The sequence below is a fragment of the Canis lupus genome, chromosome 3 (genome assembly GCF_011100685.1).
Source record: "Canis lupus familiaris isolate Mischka breed German Shepherd chromosome 3, alternate assembly UU_Cfam_GSD_1.0, whole genome shotgun sequence".
Taxonomy (NCBI): Eukaryota; Metazoa; Chordata; class Mammalia; order Carnivora; family Canidae; genus Canis; species Canis lupus.
Genome location: NC_049224.1, coordinates 57574608 through 57596754, shown reverse-complemented (window position 1 = coordinate 57596754; position 22147 = coordinate 57574608). Strand labels below are relative to the sequence as shown.

At 53.1% G+C, this 22147-nt stretch overlaps 1 protein-coding gene across 6 annotated transcripts in view; it reads left to right on the top strand.

The window, feature by feature from the left end:
• Positions 1–22147, top strand: part of ARNT2 (aryl hydrocarbon receptor nuclear translocator 2) — a 155500-nt gene that overhangs the window by 41587 nt on the left and 91766 nt on the right. For all 6 annotated transcript variants that reach the window (XM_038533000.1, XM_038532998.1, XM_038533002.1 and 3 more), the window contains 3 exons: positions 5214–5261; positions 13094–13307; positions 17335–17548. In XM_038533000.1, coding sequence (XP_038388928.1) covers positions 5214–5261; positions 13094–13307; positions 17335–17548 — 476 coding nt within the window. The remainder of the gene's footprint in view (positions 1–5213; positions 5262–13093; positions 13308–17334; positions 17549–22147) is intronic.

Sequence of the window (22147 nt, the reverse complement as noted above, 5' to 3'; positions counted from 1 at the left end):
GATGGTGGGAGTGCTGTGTGCACTACACGGTCTTTAAAGGAGGGGCTCAGATTTGGATACATACTGAGAGGGTGGGAGAGGCTGAGAAGCAGCTTCATGGCTGCACCAGCTCTCCCCTGGTTCAGGGCTCACTCCCCGGGCCCTGCTTCAGTGGGTTCGGTGACCCCCAAGGGCTGGTCCCCAGGGTAGACCCACAGTGACAGAGTCGGGGTCCCCAGAGCAGGCCCACAGTGACCGAGTTGGGCCCTGGGGTGCAACTCCACAGACCCATTCCAGGGCTCATTGCAAATCACCTACAGTCCCTTCCAAATTAGCTCTTTGGGCAAACGGGGCACCAAGCTCGGTGCTCTCTCTGCTGTTGCAGGGAGGCAGGTGCTGTTAACACGTCAACTTGCTAACTTTTTTTTACAGATGCCAAGAGTTTTAAAATTATTTTAAATGTGCATGTTCCCTCACTTCCATTCCCTGGAGACAGAGCTCTGTGATTGGCCAGTACTTTTTTAAAAGAAGCTGGTACAGGGGTGGAGAGGGCAGTGGGGTCAGGGCCAGGCAAACATGCTCAGGTGCAGCCTCATCTTTACAGGGAGAACAGCCTCTCCGTGCTGGGGGCCGGTTCTGAACCTCCACCAGGTGTTCCTGCCCCCCGCCCCACTACACGGTGTTAGTGGGGGGGGTCTGTGCTCAGGGCTGGGCCGCAGGGGGCTGAAGCTGACCCCAGCCCGCTTAACACCCTGACTTCTGTTTGCCACCCTGGCTGGTGATCGGACCATGGATCAGGCTTCCCTGAGGAAGTTGTCCCCAGCTGTCCCTTCCCTAGCAGATCTCACACACACATACACACACATACACACACATACACACACTCAGCATCCATTGGAGGTAGAGGGGACTCGGGCTGGGTGGGGACAGAGCCTGAGGCCATACCACCTCCAGCTAAGGAAGTCAGACATCACAGAGACTGGAGAGATTCATGAGGAGGGACAAGGACTACTGACACGCTGGCCAATAGTGTAGACAAGGTGTCAGCCCTTAAGGACAGACCAGAGACCTGTCCCCCCAAGTCCTCATTCCTGGGGAATGTGCCTTCTTCCTTTCCCCTGTCCCAGGGAGGGAGCAAGCAAACTGTGGTTCCTTTTGCTCAACTCCAGTGACTTAGAGGCCTATCCTCCATGTCTATGCAAGGAAGTGTGCATTTGCACAGGCTGTTTCCAGAGGAATCCTTGCAGCTGGCATTTTACGCTGTGGATCTGCTCCCGATAACACCTGATCACCTCCTAAACACTTAGCTAAAGGCGCTGCCTCCTCCCTGGGAATGTGGGGCTCTGAAGAGACACGGAGAGAGGGAGGGAATGAGAGAGGGCATCGGTGGCGGGAAGGCCACAAAGGCCAGGGTCTTCTTGCTGCCCCAGTCCCTAACTCAGTTTCCAGGGAAAGCCACGCATCCCTCCCAGAGCTTCAAAGCCCTGGGGAGCTGGTCCTGGGCAGGGTTTGGATCCGCCTAGCCTATCCCTGCAGCTCCCTGAGGTGCGAATGTCCTTCCCCAGGAGCCTGCAGCATGCTGAGCACCCTGCTAGCAGCCAGGACACAAGGAGATAAGGGCTCAGGAGTTTCAGATTCTCTGAAAAGTGATTCCACATGTGTGGGAGAGATGAGATGAAGCAAGTCACCTTGTTCCCTTCTGTCGAGACCTCCCTGATTCCAGCGCCAGGGTGGGAGGGACACACTTCTGGTGAAGGGGACACTGGCCCCCAGAACCAGCCTTGGTTTGGTGGTGGTGGTGGGCAGAGCCAAGCCAGTCCCTTCAACCCCGTCTTGGAGCCCAGTGTTGGGCTGTCTTAACACCAGTGTCTCCATCCACAGCAGGGGGAATGTGGTCATAGAAACATCGTATCCTTGTAAATGTGTGTCTTACTTGGTGAGCGTTTGTGCGCTTAGATCTGGCAGGGCTGCAGCCCTGCTGGCTGGTCCAGGCTCTGGAGGACGGGTGTTTCTGCACCTGTGACCTCCCTTGTTGTGAGCAGGAGCCTAGGGCTGGCCCGGGGTCCTCCTGCAGTACCACTCTGGGACCTGCCTATCAGCACGGCATCTCCCTTCTCCCAAGAGCCTGAGTATATCTCATCTGATGACTCACCTCAGATAATTCATTACTGTTACCCAAGCTCTGTCCTGGGAATTCACATCACTCACTCTTAACTAATTACAAGCTCAGAAATGCCTTTTCTGGTGTTTTATTGAGGTAAGGATTCTTGCCCATTGACAGGAAAGGGAGGCGGTGCATTTTCAGCCCATTTTTTGAAGTCTCTTAGATCATCCACGTGTTGTACCGAATTCTGTAAAGTGAATACAGTAGGATTTCAAAGTCATATCTTGACTTCTCTCTTTTATTATCCAGATGCTTCAGTATAATAGAGGCACATAAAGAACATAAAACAAAGGATGATTTACTTAGAATTTTTGCAGCAGAAGAAATAAGCCTAGCTATTGGAGTCGTGTTTAAAGTAGGGGATTAGCAGCGGTGACAGACACCTGAAGGTAGTGCCCTGGGAAGTGCTGAAGAGCCCATGTCCCCAGGAATTGGGTTTTCCTCTGTAGCTGATGAGCAGTGAGACTCGTGGGGTCAGGTAAGTTATCCTGAGGGTCTGACCAGTCGTTCGTGGATTGGTTTATCTTCTGGGCTCACCCCACAGCGTACTCCTCCAAATTACAGAATTTGGTCGCTGCACATGTGCGATTACATATGCACAAATGGGGAGGCATGGTTTCATGGTCTCTAATTTTTTGTAGACTGATCCTGGTCCCTGAGCTCCCCCCTGACTTCCTTATACCCTTGGCTTGCTCCACGGAGCCGGCTGACCTGGCCTCAACTGGGACTGCATGCTCCACCCAGATGGCTCATGTCCCCGCCTGTCTGCACTACCAGGGTCCGGGGAAAAAATGGAGCTATCTTTACGAAAACTGGGGTGACCCATCATCCTGATTTGGCCTGGGGCTTTCCCAGTTTTAGCACTGAAGTCCCGCATCCTGAGAATCCCGAGTCCGGGAAAACTGGGATGCTTTTTCACCCTAAATACCCCAAAAATCATGCAGGGTGAGTCCGGGGGGCTGACTAACACATGGCATCTTGCAGGACCCCAATTATCACACTCCCATCAACTTGCTGACGGGCATTTTAGAGATAACCATACATCTCACTCTCACTCGAGGCTTTGCTGAATGCTTACATACATCCTTAGGAATTTCGAAAATGCGCTTTGTTTTCCTTAGCTCTGAAATGTGTGACAGGCCCGGAGGTTAAGTCATCTCTGTGTGGACAGCACCATCCCTGTTTCCCCCGGTGAGCACTGGGTGGCAGTGTGGCTCTGCAGCTCTGTAGGCCGGGGGTGGGGTGGGGGGAACCTCGGGAGCAGCATTTTTGGTGGGCTTGCCCAGCTGTCACTTCTGGTAAAAGGTGAGGTGGTGGTTTCATGATTCTGCAGGATATTGATGGCTTTGCTCCATTTGGAAAGTCATGCATGTGGCTCCCACTTGCCCATGACACAGACGACTGTGCAGCAGCGGCCTGGTGCCTGGCTGCCCAGACCACAAGGGGGGCTGTGCGTCTGTCTCGGCAACAGTGTGCACATGGTCTTTAACTCTCCCTTCCCTTCCTGACCACTTTTCCACCCCACTTCCCCTGTCCTGGGTATTTAGTTAAAATTGTTGTTGCCCCTACTCTCATCTAATATCTTTTGTTCTGTTCCTAGCAGCTAGTGTGGCCCACCTGCCTGGAAATGAGGGATTCCAAACTGGCCTTGGGTCCCTTCGGGTCATCCCAAAATGAACAGGTGCCTGGATTAGGACTCTGGCCACCCTCCACATAAAGCAAAACAAAACCAAGCGGATGATAGCATTTTAAAGAAGAAAATACTCCTTTGCCCTGATTCTAGTCCCTAAGTTCCCCGCAGCCCAGAGAAGGAATACTGTTTGTCTCATGGGGACCTCTCCTGTGTGAAGAGGAGAGATGCAGAGTAACGTTTGCTTGACATCGAAGATCAGTATAGGCGATGAAATCATAGTGCAGGATACAAAGAGCTCTCTCTGCCTTTGCACCCTGGCCATTCCCAGTGGCCGGGGCATCCCATACCTTGCCCAGGTCACCATTACCCACCCAGAGCCGGGGATGGGGTCAGTTCCCTTGAGGCCAGCACACTGTCCATGCTGTGCTGAGCTGCTCTGAGTGCTGGATGACAGGCGGGCTGGCGTTCCCTCTGCGTGGAGTCCACAGGACTGCACCTCACTTGGCCCCTTGGTCCCACCGAGGATGGGACAGATGATGCAGTGGCTCTGGGACAGTTTTCTCTGAGGAGCCACCTCACCCTGAATGTCCAGGGGAGCCAGGACATCTGTAATGTTTCTTGTTTTGTTCTTGGAAGATTCTGGGTACAGCTAATGCTAACTCATTACCCCGGCATCTTCCAGGGTAACATTAATTGACCTCAGAGATGGTTGGCATTTGGAGAAAAGAAGTTTGGGGTATTAGTTAAACAAACACCTATCAAGACCTTCTGTGTTATGTTTGTACTGAGAGGCCCAGGAAGGTGGGTTCTGAGATTGGGTGAGTTTCAAAGAACAGGCAGGTACTTTGAGCAGCTCAGGCCTCAGGTCACTGTTTCTCCCTCCACATGCGTTTATTCAGGTTTAGACATTAGGGGATAGTGGCCCTAAATGCCCTTTTCTCTTTCACTCATGTGGAGCCACACGCCCAAGCAGCACAGCCCGTGCTAATCCCTTTATCGCCCTTAAAGCGTCCTGCCTTAGAGCTCTGTGAGCGTGCTGATGATATAGCACAAAATACAGTGCAACATGTGGCGTCGGTGTGGAATAAAAGATGTAAAGAGGAACAGGAGCTCCCAGCATTGCTAGGGTACAGGGAACGTTGAGCCCAGCAAGTGGCTGGCAGCCTGTGCGTGGCCCTGAGGTCACAGGTTGATGCCGCCACACGGTTGCATGAGTTCCCAACCGAGTAAGGAATGGCGCTCACACTGAGGCCTTTTCTTGGCCCCTCCTCATCCCAAACCTATGTGCTGACCACGTACAGGTGGTGATTTTTTGCACTGCCAACTGTTGGAACTGTGCAGCGTCTGTCCAACCGAATGAGGTTGGGTTGCCAGCAGCTCGTGTCACTGTGAAATGTTCTGTCTGTAATGCATCTCCTCATGCTCTTGGCTTTTCAGGATGGACTTTGACGATGAAGATGGTGAAGGGCCCAGCAAATTTTCAAGGTGAGTTTACTTTACGTTCCTTGGATTTCAAGAAGCCAACACCAGCCATCCCCATAGGGGAACATGCAGGGACTTCAGTGTCTTCTGTCACTGAAAAAGCCATTGCCTGTAGTCTGACACCCTTGCTTATCCCTTGTCCTGTGCCCATGTTTGATCCAGACACAGGAGCACCCCAGCTGAGACCATGGTGTCAGGTCACCAAGGGCAGATGGTGGGCCTCCAAAGTTAACTGATGAGGTATTAGCTCTGCTGGCTCTTTAAACTAAACAGTGACTTCTAAGTTCTACAGACTCGTTTTTAAAAGATAGACTAGAGCTCAAGTTTAGAAAAAACGCTCAAGATACAGCCCCTTTTCCTACCATGGATAATAAGGGGACACCTGGGGCAACAGGGTGGCCACATCCTGGATGCAGGCTGCAGAACTGCACTGGGAGGTCCTAAGAGCCGTGTCATCACCAGCCACAGGAGAGCGTGGTGACCGGGCTGGGGGGACTGCCCTGAGGGCACACCGTGTCCCAGAAAGGACAGTGGGGTGCAAGTGCTGGTGTCAGTCAGTACATCATGTATGGGACAGACGAGGTAGGCACAGACCCTTAGTTCGTTCCTCTTCCTTTCTCTTCCTCTCTCTCTCTCTTTCTTTTTTATTTTTATTTTTGTTTTTGTTTTGTTTAAGTTCAGTGTGAGGTTTGGCAGTGTTAAGAGAGAACATGGATCATTTCGTGGGTTTTAGAAAGTGCCCGTGTGTACTGGGTCTGCTTACGAGGGGCCTGCTGGATATCCCACCCCACCTCCAGGCATTCCCAATTCCTGGTCCTGGGTGACACTTCCTCTAGTGTCTACACCTCACAATTCAGATTGACGGCCTTTGTTCTTTTTCCAAAGTTCTAGACAAATGATGTCCGTGGGGAGCCCCAGGCCCCCTGACCTCTCCAGTGTGCTTGGCTCACAGCGGTGGCTGTGAACTGAGTGCGCTTCGCCCCAAACCAAAGGGACACCTGTGTCCCATTGCTGTGCCTGGGCCTCCGAGGGTCTGTACGTCCCTAGTGAACATACTGCCCTTGTGCACCATCCTCCCCAAAAGCTGTTCCCTCCATCCTCCACGTCAGCTCTGGGGAGAGAGCAGACAGGAGACGGAGAATACTCTACTCTCTAATGACCCCGGAGCTTCTAATCAAAACAAGACATCAGTTTCGATAACAGAAGCGTGTGTTTTCCCTTGGTGCGAATGGGGCTGCAGCTTAGATGTCCACCCGTTTCCTGGGAAAAGCTTTCCTTACAGGGAGTGCTTTGTTCCCAGAACAGAACCAGCCGTGGAGATGGGACACGTGCCTGCCTGTCCGCGTCCATGCTTGCTGTACACCACCCCCTTCTTGAGGAGACACTCCTCATGTCTCTGGGTCAGATTCCCCTTCAAGATAACATTCCAGACGGTGTAGAGCTCAGGAAATGGTGATTTCTGAGGTCTTGGGACAGAGAAGAGGAGAGACGCAGAGTGACGTTTGCTTGACATCGAAGATCGGTGTCGGTGATGAAATCACAGTGCAGGATACAAAGAGCTTACTGTAGGAAGGCCCATCATTAAGAAACAAACCTTAGACTTCAGGCAGCGGTCTCATAAGGCTGTCAGCAAGTCCGTTTTTACATGGTTCAGACCCAGGCTTCTGTGAGCCACAGCCTTCCCTCCACACATTAAAAACAAGAGGAGAGGGTGGGACGTGTTTGTGACATATGCAGGTACTTACGGGTTGAGTGTGGAAGAGCGCGGGGCCACACCACTGCCTCCTGGTGAGGTAGTCAGCCAGGGGGTACAGCTAAGCCACTCGGGGTTGAGGTTGCCACAGAGAATACCTCCCCCCGACTCGGCCAGTGGCTGCTGCCAGAGGTCCTGTCCAGTGGGTCTCCTGCCAGCATGGTGCACGGCACGCCTGGAGCCACTTCCACCCCCTACCTCTCCACCCCCTGCCTACAGGCAGCCCCCAGAAGCCTGTGCAGGGCGGCCCAGGAAGAGAGGGTGGCAGAGGTGCAGGCCAGCACCCGGTGCAGTTTTGTGACTCAGAAGCTGACCAGGGTGCTGAGCCATGACTTCCGTCCACTCATGTTTGTTCAGCTAGCTTTCCCAGCTTTTCTCGAGGGTGGTCCAAAATTCCATCATCCTACCCACCATCATCAGACCTCATGTCTCGGTTTTTATCTGGGAAGTATGGCCACAGTCACACAGGAGGTAAGTTGGTCAGTTTTCTCAGACCCACAGCCAATTGCTTGGTACAGGGAGGGATGCTGATTTCACAGGACTGATGCTGATCATCACAGGGATGCTGATTTCAGGGCGGGGGGACCAGGCAGGTACAGCAGAGGAACAGCCTGCCAGGTGGTTCATGTTGAGGACAGAACAGCTGCAGAGGTTGAGCTCCAGCCCCAGCTCCAGTGTGGCCGGGGTGAGGCCAGGAGCTGGAAGGGCACGAGGGTTGATCACACAGGAGAGTGAAGGCTAACCGTATGCTCACCAGATGGAGCCACCTCGGCCTGCAGTCTGTGGCGGCAACCTGGGTCTGCAGCTCTTCCGTCTCTTTCTCTGTTGACATCCTTGGAATCCTGGGTCACCCACACTCCTGGCTCAGGCACAGCCTGTGGCCTCTGCACCCCCAGATAAGGATTCAGCTGAGCTCTGCCACAGGAGGGAAGGCTCCTGGGCAGAAGGGAGGGGACAGTAGGGGGGATTTGTCCCTACTGAGGCTGCTGGGCATGCTGGTGCAGGGTGCCCATACATCCTGGTGTCCGCAGGTGCAGCCCATGGGGGACCGTGACAAAGGTCTCGAGGGTAGAAGAGACGAGGTGGGCCCAGGTGGCGCAGGAGGAGCAGGGGTGTAGAGTGACCTTTCTTCCCAAGGCTGTGTCTGGGGAGGGCAGCCTGACCTCATGGCCACCTCTGGGAATTCCTGGGGTCCAGTCACAGACCCTAACAGTGGAAGGTGATGGGCTCTCTGTCTCTGGGAAAACCCATCACACACCAGAAAGCGTTTCTCCAAAGACAAGTCTCCCTGGCAGGTGGTCATGGGGCAGAGCCTCCTTTGGGGAGGCCAGCATGAGCCCCCCAGCCCCAGCCCTGAGTGGGTGGCTCTGGCTGACCTGGGCGGGGCGGAGATGAGGACCCATCCTGTCCAGCAGGGCCTGCAGCCCCAGCAGAGGAGAGGCCAGACCCCTTCCTCCTGGTCCATGGCTCAGGACCTGAGCTTCCTCCCTGCACGGCTCCCACTCCAGGTGGCACATTTTCTGGTGAGTCCTGGGATTTCTTCCCAAGCCTGCAGCTGGGATCAGCCGCCTTCGGTGGGAAGTGGTGTGAATATTGTTGCATAGGTGGGATGGCTGACATCCCGGAGATGTCACATCCCGCGTTCTTCATGTGATTTACATAGGTGTGTACACATGCGTGCGTATGGGTGCAGCAGTTCATTAAACAAAAGGAATAAAAACATGAAAAATAATTATATTTCATATTAGATTTACAACTTTGGAGCAACCGAGCACTCACTCCCAAACCTGTCATTCTGGTCACGGCATGGTATCAACCTTGCTGTATTTAGACTCATTCTATACCCTTTCTCCAAACACTCCAGTGACCCTGCAGGTGCTCTCAGGTCTGTGGCTGTGAACACAGCCATGGGCTTGCAGTGGCTGGTAAGCTTGAAACCCAAAACCCTGTAGATTTAATGGGGTCTCTCATCCTTCAGTGAATGGGTCTACGTGACCTTCCTGAGGTCCCGTCTGTGTGACTTTTCTGTTTCCTGCAGCGCTTGCAGCACCCGACTGTGCCCATCAAGAGTTACGGCTTATATTTTGTAGAGTTCAGTCAGTGAGCCTCTAACGTTACCCAAAAGTAAGGATATTCACAATAGGCAAGTTTCCACATGGTTGGCTTTTTATTTTTCATCCCACTTATTTTGATACTTTCAGCTTGATTCTGTGTGGTATTTATGGTCTTATACTTTTTTTTTTTTTTTTGGTTTTACAGATTGTGGTGATATTTTACTTTTAATCTTTCTGTCTGAACTTACTTTATTTTATTTGTTTGAGCGTGAGTGCATGAGCAGGGGGAGGGGCAGAGGAGAGGGAGAAGCAGTTTCCCTACTGAGCAGGGAGCCTGATATGGGCCTCGATCCCAGGACCCGGAGATCATGACCTGAGCTGAAGGCAGATGCTCAACCAATCGAGCCACCCAGGTGCCCCATCTTTGCATCTAAATTAACCCACCTTGTTTCGTTCATGGGTATGATGATGAAAACCTCATTGATAAGGGGAAAATCTGCTTGGCGGGCAGAAGAAGTGGAGGATTGTTGTTCCCCAGAATTCTTAGTCTGTCCATCTTAGCTTAGAAAGCTGGGTCTTTTGTTTCTAGGTAGGAAGATGCTGGAAGTAGTTTCGATGCGAGGAGGATGGCCAGGAAGGAGCAAGGGTTGTCTTCTGTCGTGTGGGTCACATGCATTGGCCATGTGAGCTCTCTTGACAGCACGAAGAGGTTCAGCTGACCCAAGATGAACATTTCCGGACTTTCTAGACTATGCCTCAGCATCCTCAGCTCTCATGAACCAGAAAGGTGTTGCAGATGAGCTGGGTAGAACTTGGCAGAGAGTGGCCCACGAGCACCCAGATGAGTGGGGAGTTTGGTTGGGATTCCTGTTTCTGTGGCTTAGGGTTAGGATCAGGGGGAAAAGGCTTGGGAATCTGTTTCCAGTGGAGCCTACTCTCTCACCGCAGGCCGGTGTGGGCCAGCCTTCTCTTCGGGGGAGATGTTGGGCACTCGTATGATTGATGTGGTTTTGATGCCTTCTTTACTTTGTCCAGCTGCCCACCCCTATTTCTGTCTGCAGAGGTGAGCCTTGCCTTGGCAGGACTTTGCTGGAGAAGGAAGGCATTCCTGGGGTCCTAGGGCATCCTGGGCTGTGTCTCTCTGGAAGCTGCCAGGCATTTCCCTCCCGTGATGCCTTAGCTATCTTAGCCTCTCAGGGAGTTGGGTTGGGGGGTGCCTTTTGGCTCCAGATCCAGGACCAGTGAGCACACCATTGAGGAGCCTGGCTCGGGTCCTGCTGAGTCAGCACCTCCCTGAGCCTCAGGCCCCTCTTCCACAGAGGGTGGCAGGGCGGTAGCAGGGCGGGGGGTGGGGGAGCAGATGCAGTGATCACTGAGGCCCTGGTGAGCTGGAAGCTGCTGTATAAACATGGAGGGGGTGTGTCCTGCTGGGGACAGGGTGATAAGAGGCTGGGTTTTGGCCCATCTTTGGAGGATTGGGGCTTTTTCCTCCCCCACCTCTCTGGGTCACACGGGAACCTTATCTTCAGCTTAGATGTATGGGTACCTTCCAGCTGCCTTGCAGAAAAGTGCCTTTCATGGCTCCCAAGGGCAGAGCGCCTGCCTCCTTCCCATGGAGGGAACATCCTTTGCCCCTTCTAGAGAAGCCTAGTAAGGGACGCCTCCCAACTGGATCTGCCTCTGTGGGTCTTCCCACAGGGCCCTCAGCTAGCCTTGTTGTGAGGCTGCACAAAATGGCTTTCACAGGCCTTCACGGCTCTCCTGGTGTTCCGCCCTGCTGCCTGTGCTCCTGCCCAGGGCTAGATGGCCAGGACAGGAAGGGTGTTCCCTGCAAGCCCAGCAAGATACAGGCTCCCTTCCTGCCATCAGGGAGGAGGCTGCATATTAGCCTTCCCAGTGCCTCTGGGCAAGAGATGAGACGGAAGCTCCTCCGGGGTTCCCAGCAGGAATGCATCCTGCATCCTGACCACCCTCCCAAGAGGCCAGACTTCCTGCAGCCCTGGACAGCATTCTCTCACACTGTCTACAAACTGAGGCCTTGGAGGGAGACCACCCTAGAGCAAGCTCACCCAGCCCTTCCTGGGTCCCCAGGCCAGCACCCCCTGCACCTCCTGTGAGAGGTGCACGGTGCAGGGCATAGGTACAGGGATGGTGAGGAAGGCCAGTTCAGGGTGGGCTCCCATGACTTCTGTACCCACTTAGGAATGGTGGAGAGAAGGAAGAGGAAGTCTTGAATCTTCCAGGGCAGGATCTGTGTTGGTTGGAGCACGTGGGATCCCCCCCGACCAAGTGCCCCCTTCCCTGGAATTGCCTCCATCCCCTTTCTGTGGTTACCTCTTACCCGAGAGCCATTTCTCGCTGCCCCTGTGTCTGCCCCGAAGAGCAGGAGCCCTGGTGCTGCCTCCAGGCATTTGCACTGCTCCTGTTGCTCAGCTGTTGGCTTGCGGGTTCTCCCAGCTTTCCCGCTGGGGTTGGGAAGCACCCCCACTTCTCATGCTCCCTGTTCTTCACTGCCTTCCCAGCCGAGGCCTGCCCTCCATCCCGCCCTCCTGCGCCTTTCTGATCCTGCTGGTCTCCTCCCAGAATACACCTCCTGGTCCCGTTGCCAGGTCACCGCCCACCCCTCCAGCCCCTATGCCCTCTGGGCCACCGCTTCTGTCCTTTCTGGTTCTGCCCTGTGGTTTTTGTGTTCCACGTGCCTTCCACAGTGTTTCATCCTGCCTCATTTCTACTATGCAAGATGCCGCCTCACCATCCTCATGAGCTGTACCCCTGCAGCTGGAGGACGGGAGGGGCAATCCTCATTTCCCCTCTGGGTGCCTGGCTCAGTGCTCCTCAGATCAAGTGGGTGGAAGGTGCCCACTGGGCTGCCTGGGTCAGCTCGCACCAGCACCTCAGCTCAGCTTCAGGCACGCTTCCCGTGCTGGTGTGTGCAAAGCCCTCAGCCTGGGTACGCGGCTGCCATGCAGCTGGCATGTGACTGTGCCGACAGCCCGTCTGCTGCCCGGTGGGGAGGGTGGGTTCTTGGCCTACTCAGTACAGGCGGCGCGTGCAGGTGGCCTTGCCCAATGTGGTTCTTTATTTGCTGTATGTGTCTCACACCCGGAGCACCCGTGAAACCCTAAATCCTATAACAGACGTCTCGTGTCTTTCCAGAATATTTTTTAAACCCAAGTAACACCCCCACCAAGCTCTCAGTAGTTTTTAAAAAGGCCTTTGGGGTTTGCCCCATCAAAAAAAATAAAAATAAAAAAATAAAATAAAAATAAACTCAAGTAACAGCTTCGTGCCAGTGTTGTAGAGCAGAGCTCTTTCATCCTAAAGGTAGAAATACCAAGATGAAAACATTCGACCGTCCTATCTGCAAGTTTTCCATCTTAACACACCACAGAGATTGAAGTCAGGAATCCCTCACAGTGCTGTTGTAATTGGCCTCGTGCTGTTTAATGAGCCAGGGATGCACCTGCTCTACCCCAGAGCTGTAGAGGATGTGCGGGGCCCAGAGCAGAGGTGTGTTCACAGCCCTCCGTGGAGTCGGTCTGCAGCCTCGCTGTCTACTTAGTGACAGGAGGACGGCAAGGCCGCGTGATGCTTCTCACTCTGGGGCCAAAGGAAGGCTCATATCCGTGCAGAACATCACTCCATCCAGCGTGTGGGCATGTGCCCCCCACGTGGAGACTCAGGTGTATACGTGGAGAGCACGCTGGGTTCACCTCCCAGGCCAAAGGGTAATGCTTCAGTCTTCTGTGCCTAGAGAAGAGCCCTGGGGTGCGTGGGAGCAATGGGAAGGTTTGGGACACATTTCGAGGTGAGCCAGAGGCTCCTGCAGAAGCCTGGGTGCAGAGACAAAAGTCTCACCGAGGTGTCTGAGCAGCCGGGCTCGCGTGTGTTCAGAGCACTGGCTGGCCCGAGGCAGCGTGTCTGCTGGTCACTTGGCGCTAACGGATGTGCCATTTATCCTATGAGGTAGTCGCCCCTGGTCTGACGTGTCTCCTTCCCCCCCTCCCTCTTCTTGTGCTTTCGGGAAGAGAGAACCACAGCGAGATCGAGAGGCGGCGGCGGAACAAGATGACGCAGTACATCACGGAGCTGTCGGACATGGTGCCCACGTGCAGCGCGCTGGCCCGCAAGCCGGACAAGCTCACCATCCTGCGCATGGCCGTCTCCCACATGAAGTCCATGAGGGGCACAGGGAACAAATCCACCGACGGCGCCTACAAGCCTTCCTTCCTGACGGAGCAGGTACCGCATCGCCCGCCCCTGGTTATGTCACTGGGGGAGGGGACAGAGTAATTGTCACCGGGATGAGATAAGCTATGCAGGGACAGGGCTAAAGGTTGAGGAACAGGTGCAATCAGGAGATTTTACTTCCTTTCTTCACAGCAGTGTTTGGCTAACCTTGGCGTTTTTTGCTTTTATGTTTTCTGTCTATCCTAATGAGGCATCCCTGAAAAGTCTGCTGAGCATCTGGACGGCATGCTTACTGTGCTGCCATGGGAGAAAGGCCGTAGGAAGCCTGCTGTGCTGTGCTGGGGTGGCGGTGCCATCCTGGCGGCAGTCTGGGGGCAATCATGGGGGTCGTGGTGACAGGATCACCATGGCTAGCACCAAGCCAGACTTTGCACCAAGTGGGGTCCTTTCTCTCTGGGCATTTTTGCACTTACTCCTTGTCCTAGCCAAGGGAGAAGCCACTAGTATTTGTCCCTGCTGTGTAGATAAGGAAACTGTGGCATAGAGAGGGTCAGCAGGTGGCCCGGACTCTGTCCACTCACTGCTCAGCAGCACAGCCCACAGTCGGCATGGGTTGGTTCGGCCCCAGAGCCATGCTTTGAACAGCTGTGCTGGTTCTTTTTTTTTTTTTTTAAGATTTTATTTATTTATTCATGAGACACACACACACACACACACACACACACACACACAGAAAGGCAGAGACACAGGCAGAGGGAGAAGCAGGCTCCATGCAGGGAGTCTAACATGGGACTCGATCCTGGGTCTCCAGGATCATGCACTGGGCTGAAGGCGGCATTAAACCGCTGAGCCACCGGTGCTGCCCTGTGCTGGTTCCTGAACTGTCGGGAGGAGTGAAGGCACAGAGTGGCTGATGGGATGGTATTTGACAGATGTTGCAAACCACTACGTGAGCCGAAGGCCTGTGTCCTCTCAGCCGTGTCCTGTGTACCACTTGAGGACAAATCCACAAATGCTGAGCCTCAGCTTGCTCGTCTTTGAAACCAGTAGGAGCTTCCTGCCTCCCCGACCCTGAGGGCTTTTGCAGGATAAATGGGATGATGGATCAGAAAGTTATCGGTGCATGGTGGTGGGTACAGGGTGGGCAGCAGAGGGATGTGCTCAGGAGGGGTACAGGAGGGTGTAGAGCCCCCCAGCAAGGGGGAATCTCACAAGCCCTGGAGCGCGTGGCTTGTCACTGGGGCTCTGCAGTGGGGCTGGGTTATGAGGGGACCCCAGAATATGGGCAGAGAGATGGGAAGCATGGGCTTGACACGAGGGGAACATGGGCACAGGAGCAAGAGACGAGTCTGGAGACAGAACCGTCTGCTCTGCTGGGCTGGGACCTGATCCTGTCAGGGGGTGAAGTTCCAAAACAGGACAAGGAGAAGGAGTGGATGCAGGTGACTGCCTGCCCGGCAGCACAGAGCACCCAAGGACTTGCCAACTCTGTGTCCTCCCCCCCCAATCCAGGAGGCCACAGGGTGCCTGGCCTCACAGGTGTGAGGAGGTGTGACTGTGCTGGGACCTTGGCCAGGGGGACGGAGAGCCTGGCAGTTGGAGCCTGGTGCCCAGCCCCGTCTCCCCTCCAGAGGGGACAAGGGGAAGCCCCCACCTCCTGTGGCTGTAGGATCCCATGCCCATGGTAACCAAGGGGAATTGTAGGCAGGGAATGGGACAGAACCGCCTTCCGCACCCTCTAGCCACTGCGATAAGAACAGTGCTTTTTATCTGCATTTCTTTAATTCAGAAAGGTCCTGCCAGGTCCATATTTGAAATGAACCCCCTCATCCTTATGACCGGGGATTAGGAAGTGAGGAGAGAAGGCAGTTATGTGAGTTTGACAAGTCCGCCCATATTTCTCCCTCCCTTCCTTGGCATGTGGTTGATGTTAGCTACATCTATTAAGCACCAACTGTGTGCCAAGCCCTTACTAAGCCTCTACACACAAGACCTCACTTTTTTTGTTTTTTTTTTGTTTTAAATTTAATTTTATTTAAATTCAATTAACATACAGTGTATTATTAGTTTCAGAGGTAGCGGTCAGTGATTCATCCATTGCTTGTAGCACCCAGTGCTCATCCCATTGTGCCCTCCTGAATGCCCATCCCCCAGTGATCCCATTCCCCCACCCCATCCCCTCCAGTGACCCTCAGTTTGTTTCCTATAATTAAGAGTCTCTTATGTTTGTCTCCCTCTCTGATTTTGTCTTGTTTTGTTTTTCCCTCCCTTGCCCTTATGATCCTCTGTTTTGTTTCTTAAATTCCACATATGAGTGAAATCATATGATTGTTGACAAAACCTCGTTTAACCTCACAAAATCCCACTGAAAAACCATGTGAAGAGACAGAAGCTGAGGACGGTAATGGCTGAGTGAAGAGCTGTGGATGACAGCCTTCTTTTCCTCCAGCACCCACACTCTCAGCCTTCCTGGTGGTCTAACCAGAGGGGCAGGGGCACAGGACCTTGGTCACGAGTGACAGGCCCCATGAAGACAAAACTGGGGGTGGGGGTAGGGGAGTGTAGGCAGAGGGGCCGTGATGAAAGTGAAGCTCCATCCTATAAACCTTCTCACAGTCCTCAGCCCGTGTCCTCCAGCACACAGAATTCACCGCTTTCCCAGACATCCTGCTCCATTTTATACAGTCCTTCCTGTTGGAAGTTCTTCTAATACTGAAAATAAAACTGCTGACCCATTCTCTGAACTAAGTGTGCGGCCGGGAGACACAAAGTGGAAATACAAAGCAAGAGAAATGGACAAAATAAACTTTTCCTTAGAAAAGGCTGTATCGTCTCCTTCTGCCCTAGGTTCCCAGGCGGAGGAGGTACGGATTCTGACCTTGCCAGGAGCTCAGAGCTCCCCACATTCTGCTCCCCAGCACACCCCCATTTTCTCATCTTTGGGTCCCTGGAGCACCCTGGGGCAGAGAGCCAGTTGCGTCAGATTCCCACCTTTTGCATCTGTGCAGCTAGCACAGGATTGGTGTTTCAGGGGGGCTTCCGTGTCAGGTGACATCTGAACAAAGGATTCCCAGCAAGAAGCGTTTGCCAGCTGCTGACCCAGGAGGATCCCTTTGTTCTTTGGAACATCATCAGTGTGTGGGGTGTTTGGCGGCACACTGTGGGTGCAGGGGCACGTGGGAGAGTTAGCTCCTCCTGAGAGGAACAGAGCCCGTTGCCTTGAGCTTAATGTGAGAATGACACGGTAGGCTGCCACACTTGAGCTGCCTTCAGGTAAAGAAAGGACATCTTTTAACAAAGTTGATTCATGCCCCTCCTGGGATGATGGCAGGGCATCCTGCTGCCCCTCCATTGATTCCAAGCAGCTTCCTTCCCGCCTTTACTGGCGATCCAGAGCCCAGTGAGTCAATGTGACCCCAGGACTGGTGCCCCTAACCTCTCTTCTCATTGTAAAGTGAAATGGGCAGTGCTGTGTGCCCTGCCTCCTCCCAGCATCCCTCTGAGAGACCATTAGGGAATTCTGGAAGTTTGACAGATGCACAAACATAAGGAGATACTCACGCATCCCCTGCCAGCATTCAGCTCGGAGTGAGGGAAGAGTAGGAGCAGGAGTGCACCACTGGTGTGGGAGCAGAAGCTGGGAGACTGTCCTTTCTCTTCCACTGCCCTCCTTCCAGCAGCACCTTTTGTACCGAGCACTGTGTGCTGGGCCCTTCTTGTGCCCTACTGATGTGGCTGCAGTTTGAATCTGTAGGTTCAGGCTGCCCACACCTCTGGTAGCCCAACACATTCTGACGATCACTCCTTGTTTTCCATCCCCCAGGCTGTAAGTTTCCTCTCTACCTAAGAGACAGCTGGTTAAGTCAGGGCCAACATTGTTTGCAGTAGCTGTCTCTTAGAGCTAGGACAAGCTTTGTGCATTTTTAAGCTTATTTTTCAATTAAAAAAAAGCTATCAAAGTTTTTAAAACTATTTTATGTCACAGTGAGTGAACCAAAGTTACAGTTTGCTAATAAGAAAATTTAATTGGACTGGGTTTGTCAGTGCTCTGTCCTAATCTCGGAGGTTTTCTTCCCAGGAACTGAAGCACCTCATCCTTGAAGCAGCCGATGGATTTCTGTTTGTTGTGGCGGCAGAGACAGGACGAGTGATTTACGTGTCTGACTCCGTCACCCCTGTTCTGAACCAGCCCCAGTCAGAGTGGTTTGGGAGCACCCTGTATGAACAAGTGCATCCTGACGACGTGGAGAAGCTGAGAGAGCAGCTGTGCACCTCAGAGAATTCGATGACAGGTCAGTGTGCCTCCTTCCAGGAGGCTCTTTGACCCTGGAGACAAATGCTTTTCAGTAAACAGATCAGAAAGCTGGAGATCAGGTAAAGCTGGACATATATTTGACTTGAGGGCATATGTGTGTCCTGGCTTGTGCAATGGCTTCATTTATCCTGTAACATTTTTAAAAATTTGTTTTTAATACAGGATTCTTTTTTCCTGTACTTTACTTGCAATTAGGGGCTGTTGTCACTAGGAGGCGATATTGCCACATTAGCCAGAACCACATATTCAGTAATGAGGTTTATGCCTCAAGTATTTAATTTTGTGTGTGATCTTGATTATTGGCATTTAATACCTACGCTTTAGTTCCCTGCAATGGAGTTCATTACTGCAACATTTAAATAAAGTCCGTTCTGCTGTAGTGCAGCATGCATGTTCCTAGAAATCACTGCAGGATACAGAAGCTTGAAATAAAAACTGCAGGGCTTATGGGGAAGAAATGGGTTAGGAAGGACCACACAGTCAAAAATGAATCACTGACAGTTAAAAACAAGAAGAGGAACCTAGTAGAGATGGGAGCATGATTTTACACATTAAACAGTTAAGAAATTCATAAATCTAAGTGTACATGTGACCCTGGATCTTGAGACTGGCATGAAATATACTTATGGAGGTGAGTCTTGGAAGGGTTTCCTCTTGTGAGTTTTTGTGCAGTGGTACAAGCATAGTCTTAAGTTAGAAGTCAAAAGAAAGTTGTGACTGCAGATACGATGAGATTGCTTGTAACATGACAACCTGGGGGAGCTGGTGGGAGTCTAAGGTGCATACGTTTGTGTGTCTGTGTGGCTCGGTTCAGCTGGGTGCACTTTTCTTTCCGTCTAGTGCTTCTTGCAGACAAAATCATGCGTAAGCAAACATAAAATTCACATTATACTCACATTGTTCTGCAAGAGATCAATCACATGGGAACAAACTTGCATTTTCAAAACAAGTGTGATAGTAGGGCTGACTGTACCGTAATACTTGCATTCCACCATACGGTAGATATATTTGTGCTGTCAGTTCCCTGAGGTATCGAGAGAAGCTGGATCTTCATTTACTTCTGTGTCTGCCTGCAGAGCCTCACTCTGTGCTTTGCACACTGTCGGCATTCAGCCGAAGCCTGGTCAGTGAGGGAGTCAGTGCTTCACCGATCATACTAGTCTGCTAAGGCTGCTATAAAAAATACCAGAGAAGGTGGCTTCAACAGCAGAAACTCTAGAAGTCCAAGATCCAGATGTTGGCAGGTTTGGTTCCTCCTGGGCCTCTCTCCTTGGTTTGTCGATGGCACCTGCTCCCTGTGTCCTCACATGGTCTGCTTTATGCTCGGACAGCCCTAGTATCTCTCCTCCTGTGAGGACACCAGTCATAGGAGATTAGGGCCCCACTCTCATGACTCTTTTTGACATGAATTATCCCCTTAAGGGCTCCATCTCCAAATACAGTCACATTCTGAGGTTCTGGGGTTTAGGGCTTCAATATACTAATTTTAGGGAACACAGGCCAGCCTCTAACACTTGTGATAAGACAAAGTTGAATGTTTTCAGAAGCGACAGAAGTATAACCGTTTCTGGATGATCCTAGGAATGTTCTGGGTGTAGGTGTCAGTGTGGCATAAGAGGAGAGAGAGGGTAGGGAGTGGAGGTGGGAGGACGGGATCTGTGCTGTGTTCCCCTTGGCATCTCGTAATGGTGGCACCTGGCCTGGATGGACTCCATGCATGGGTCAAACGACTCGGAGAGATGCACTCTGCTGGCCCATCCCTGAGCTGAATTACGGAGTCCCATGTAGAAACTCTAAGGAAGACACTTTACAAAATTAAACATTCCAGAGGGATATGAAAAGGAAAATAAATCAAGCAGGAACTGTTGACAGCTGAAATCACCTTCTCCGGAAAGAGCTGTCTTTCCCTACTTTCCCTAGACTTCTGTGTTTGACCACAGGATGTGGCTTTTTGAAACCCTGTCAGGAGCTCCGGCTGGGGCAGGTGGTGGGGGGAGCAGTGGTCAGGGGGAGGTCAGGCTCTGGCCATGGGTTTAGCTAACTGACTCACCAGAGTGGGGTGGACCCTTGTCTGGCTGAGTTTAAAGGGTCAATACGAACCCCATTTGGACAGAGTGTCCTTGGGGTGGGCCCTGGGTGGTGGCCCTGGCAGCCGAGCTGGCGTAGGGGAGGCATTCCTCCAAGAAGGCAGAAAACCTGGTGGATGGTGACCAGCCAGGCCTCTTAGCCTCCCAGTGCTTGAGCTCCTCTTATGAAGACCAAGGCAGGCTTGGAAGGTGGGTCCTGTGCTCAGGGAGGAAGACAGGATGGGTCTCCCAGAGCTGGAGAGAAATGACGTGACTCCCAGCATGTGCAACATCAGAGCTTGTTAAACCAGTGGGCTCACTGTTGGCCCACTGTTGGAAGAGCCCAGCAGCAAAGGGCTGCAGTGTGGACAGGCCTCAGGTCTTGTGGGCTCTCGGGGCAGGGCACAAGCTGGGCTCTGTGACCAGCTGACACACAGCTGTACTAAAACAGAATAATGGACCTCAGGGATGACTTGATGCCTGTGGTCATCTGACTGGAATCTCAAGCCTTCCCGTCCCTTCACTGCAGGCCCAGCAAGCAGGGGCGTAGCCCACCCAGTAGGGATTGTGGGAGGGGGTGGGGCAGGGGGCCAGTGGCGTGGGGGACTCAGCCTGGCTTCTCTGAGCCTCTCGGTGGCAGGGAGTCCAGGCCTTGTCTGAGGAACCTGCAGGTGGCCCGTGGTGGCTTGTGGGGTATTCAGTGTGTGTGGTGAGGGGAGACAAGTGGCCCTGTGACGGCAGGCCCGTGGCCTCCCATGCTGGCGGCCCATGGGCAGGGTGCTGGTGCAGAGTGGTGACGGCGGTGGAGGTGCTGGTGGCATCCCTGCTGCAGAGGCAGTGATCAAATGTCATGGGGCGTCCTTCAGGGCATGGGCCGGGGTCCATCTGGCTGGGTCATCCAGGGGAGAGGGTGGAGTCCTCACACAGCAGCAACAACATTGGTAGAGAAGGAGCCCCCCCCCCCCCCCCCCCCCCGGTCTGGGTTGCCCTTCGTGAGCCTGGCAGCTTCCTTTCTTCTGTGATCTTAATTGCCCACCTGCCGGAGGCCCAGGAAATGCCAGCTCCCATTCTCCACTCTTGCCCAAGGCCCCCGGGGTAGAGTCAAATGCACCTATACAAGGAATGGAGGAGCAGGAGGAGGAGCTGCAGGGTGAAGGGCTGCACCCGTGACTACGGGCCCTGTGCCACCCCACCCTGTGGGCCTGCTCATGGGCAGCATGTGCCCTGGACCTCAGTAGCCTGAGGAGAGCCTGTCCCTTCTCATGAGTTAGATGAGCAGTGGGCCGAGGTGCTTTCACTATAGCTCATGAGAGCCCCACTCTTCTCAGGGACTTATCTTGGGGGGAGGACGAAAGGGACCTGTCACCTCAAGCTGAGTAACTCTGCACGGAAACTTGGAGGCTCTGTTCACAACTGTGCCTGGAGACCACTGACCCTCCCTTCGCAGAGGATGTGGGATGCTAAAGGGTCTGGTCATGAGGGGCTGGTGCTTCTTCCCAAAGACATCTACACTTGTTTTTTTTTTAAGATTTTGTTTATATATTTGAGAAAGAGCACATGAAAGAGCACTAGCAGTGTAGAGGGAGAAGCAGGCTGCCCATCGAGCAGGGAGCCCGACACGGGGCTGGATCCCAGGACGCTAGGATCATGCCCTGAGCCGAAGGCAGACACTCAACTGACTGGGCCACCCAGGTGCCTCCAGAGACCTCGCTTACAGAAAAGTGGCTGTGCAGTCAGCCTGGGTTCAAGTGACAGCAAACCAACCCCACTGGCTCGAGTGAGAAAGGAGCTATTTGGGCTCATGTGCCTCTAAGGGGCTTTCCTGCTTCAGGCTCGGGTGGTGATCAGACTTGGTAACAGTCATTGCTCGTGATCCGGGACTTGGTGCCTGCAAATTGGCCCCTTAGCAAAATTTGTTTGTAGCCCCGAAATCAACCTTCAGGGAGTATTCCCAGGCACGGGCACACATGGGCAGAGGGCTGAGATCTGGGGTCACGGGTGCACGCATGTCTAGCTAAAGGTCAAGCGAGACAACGCTCTGCCTCCTTGTTCCAGCCCGTTTTCACTGGAAATAAGCACTTGTCTTCCAGTGTATTTTGTGCCTTGTTGTTTGCATTTTTGTGCTTTTTGTTGGTGATCTTGCGATTGAAAATGAGCCTTGAGAGCAAGCTGAAGTGCTGATCGTGTCCTTGAGCTCAGGCTGTGATGTGCCTGGTGGCGGGGGAGGCTCCGAGCAGCTTCTCAGGGAGGCAAGGCTCAGGGCTGATAGAGCAACGGGAGTAGGTAATGTGTCTTTAAGCAGAAACATGCGTGAGACACGGCTCTGTATCCACTGGTGGACAAACACGTTGTGTCTGGAGCTTTTGCAGGAGCATTTGCTAAGTTGGCGTTTGCCGTGACGCTAAAGTGGATAACAAGAATTGGCTGGACCACCTTCCCTCCACCTTCTAGCTTTGTCATGTTGGGATGCTGATGTACAAACGCTTGCACATATGTAACATGTCTACTTC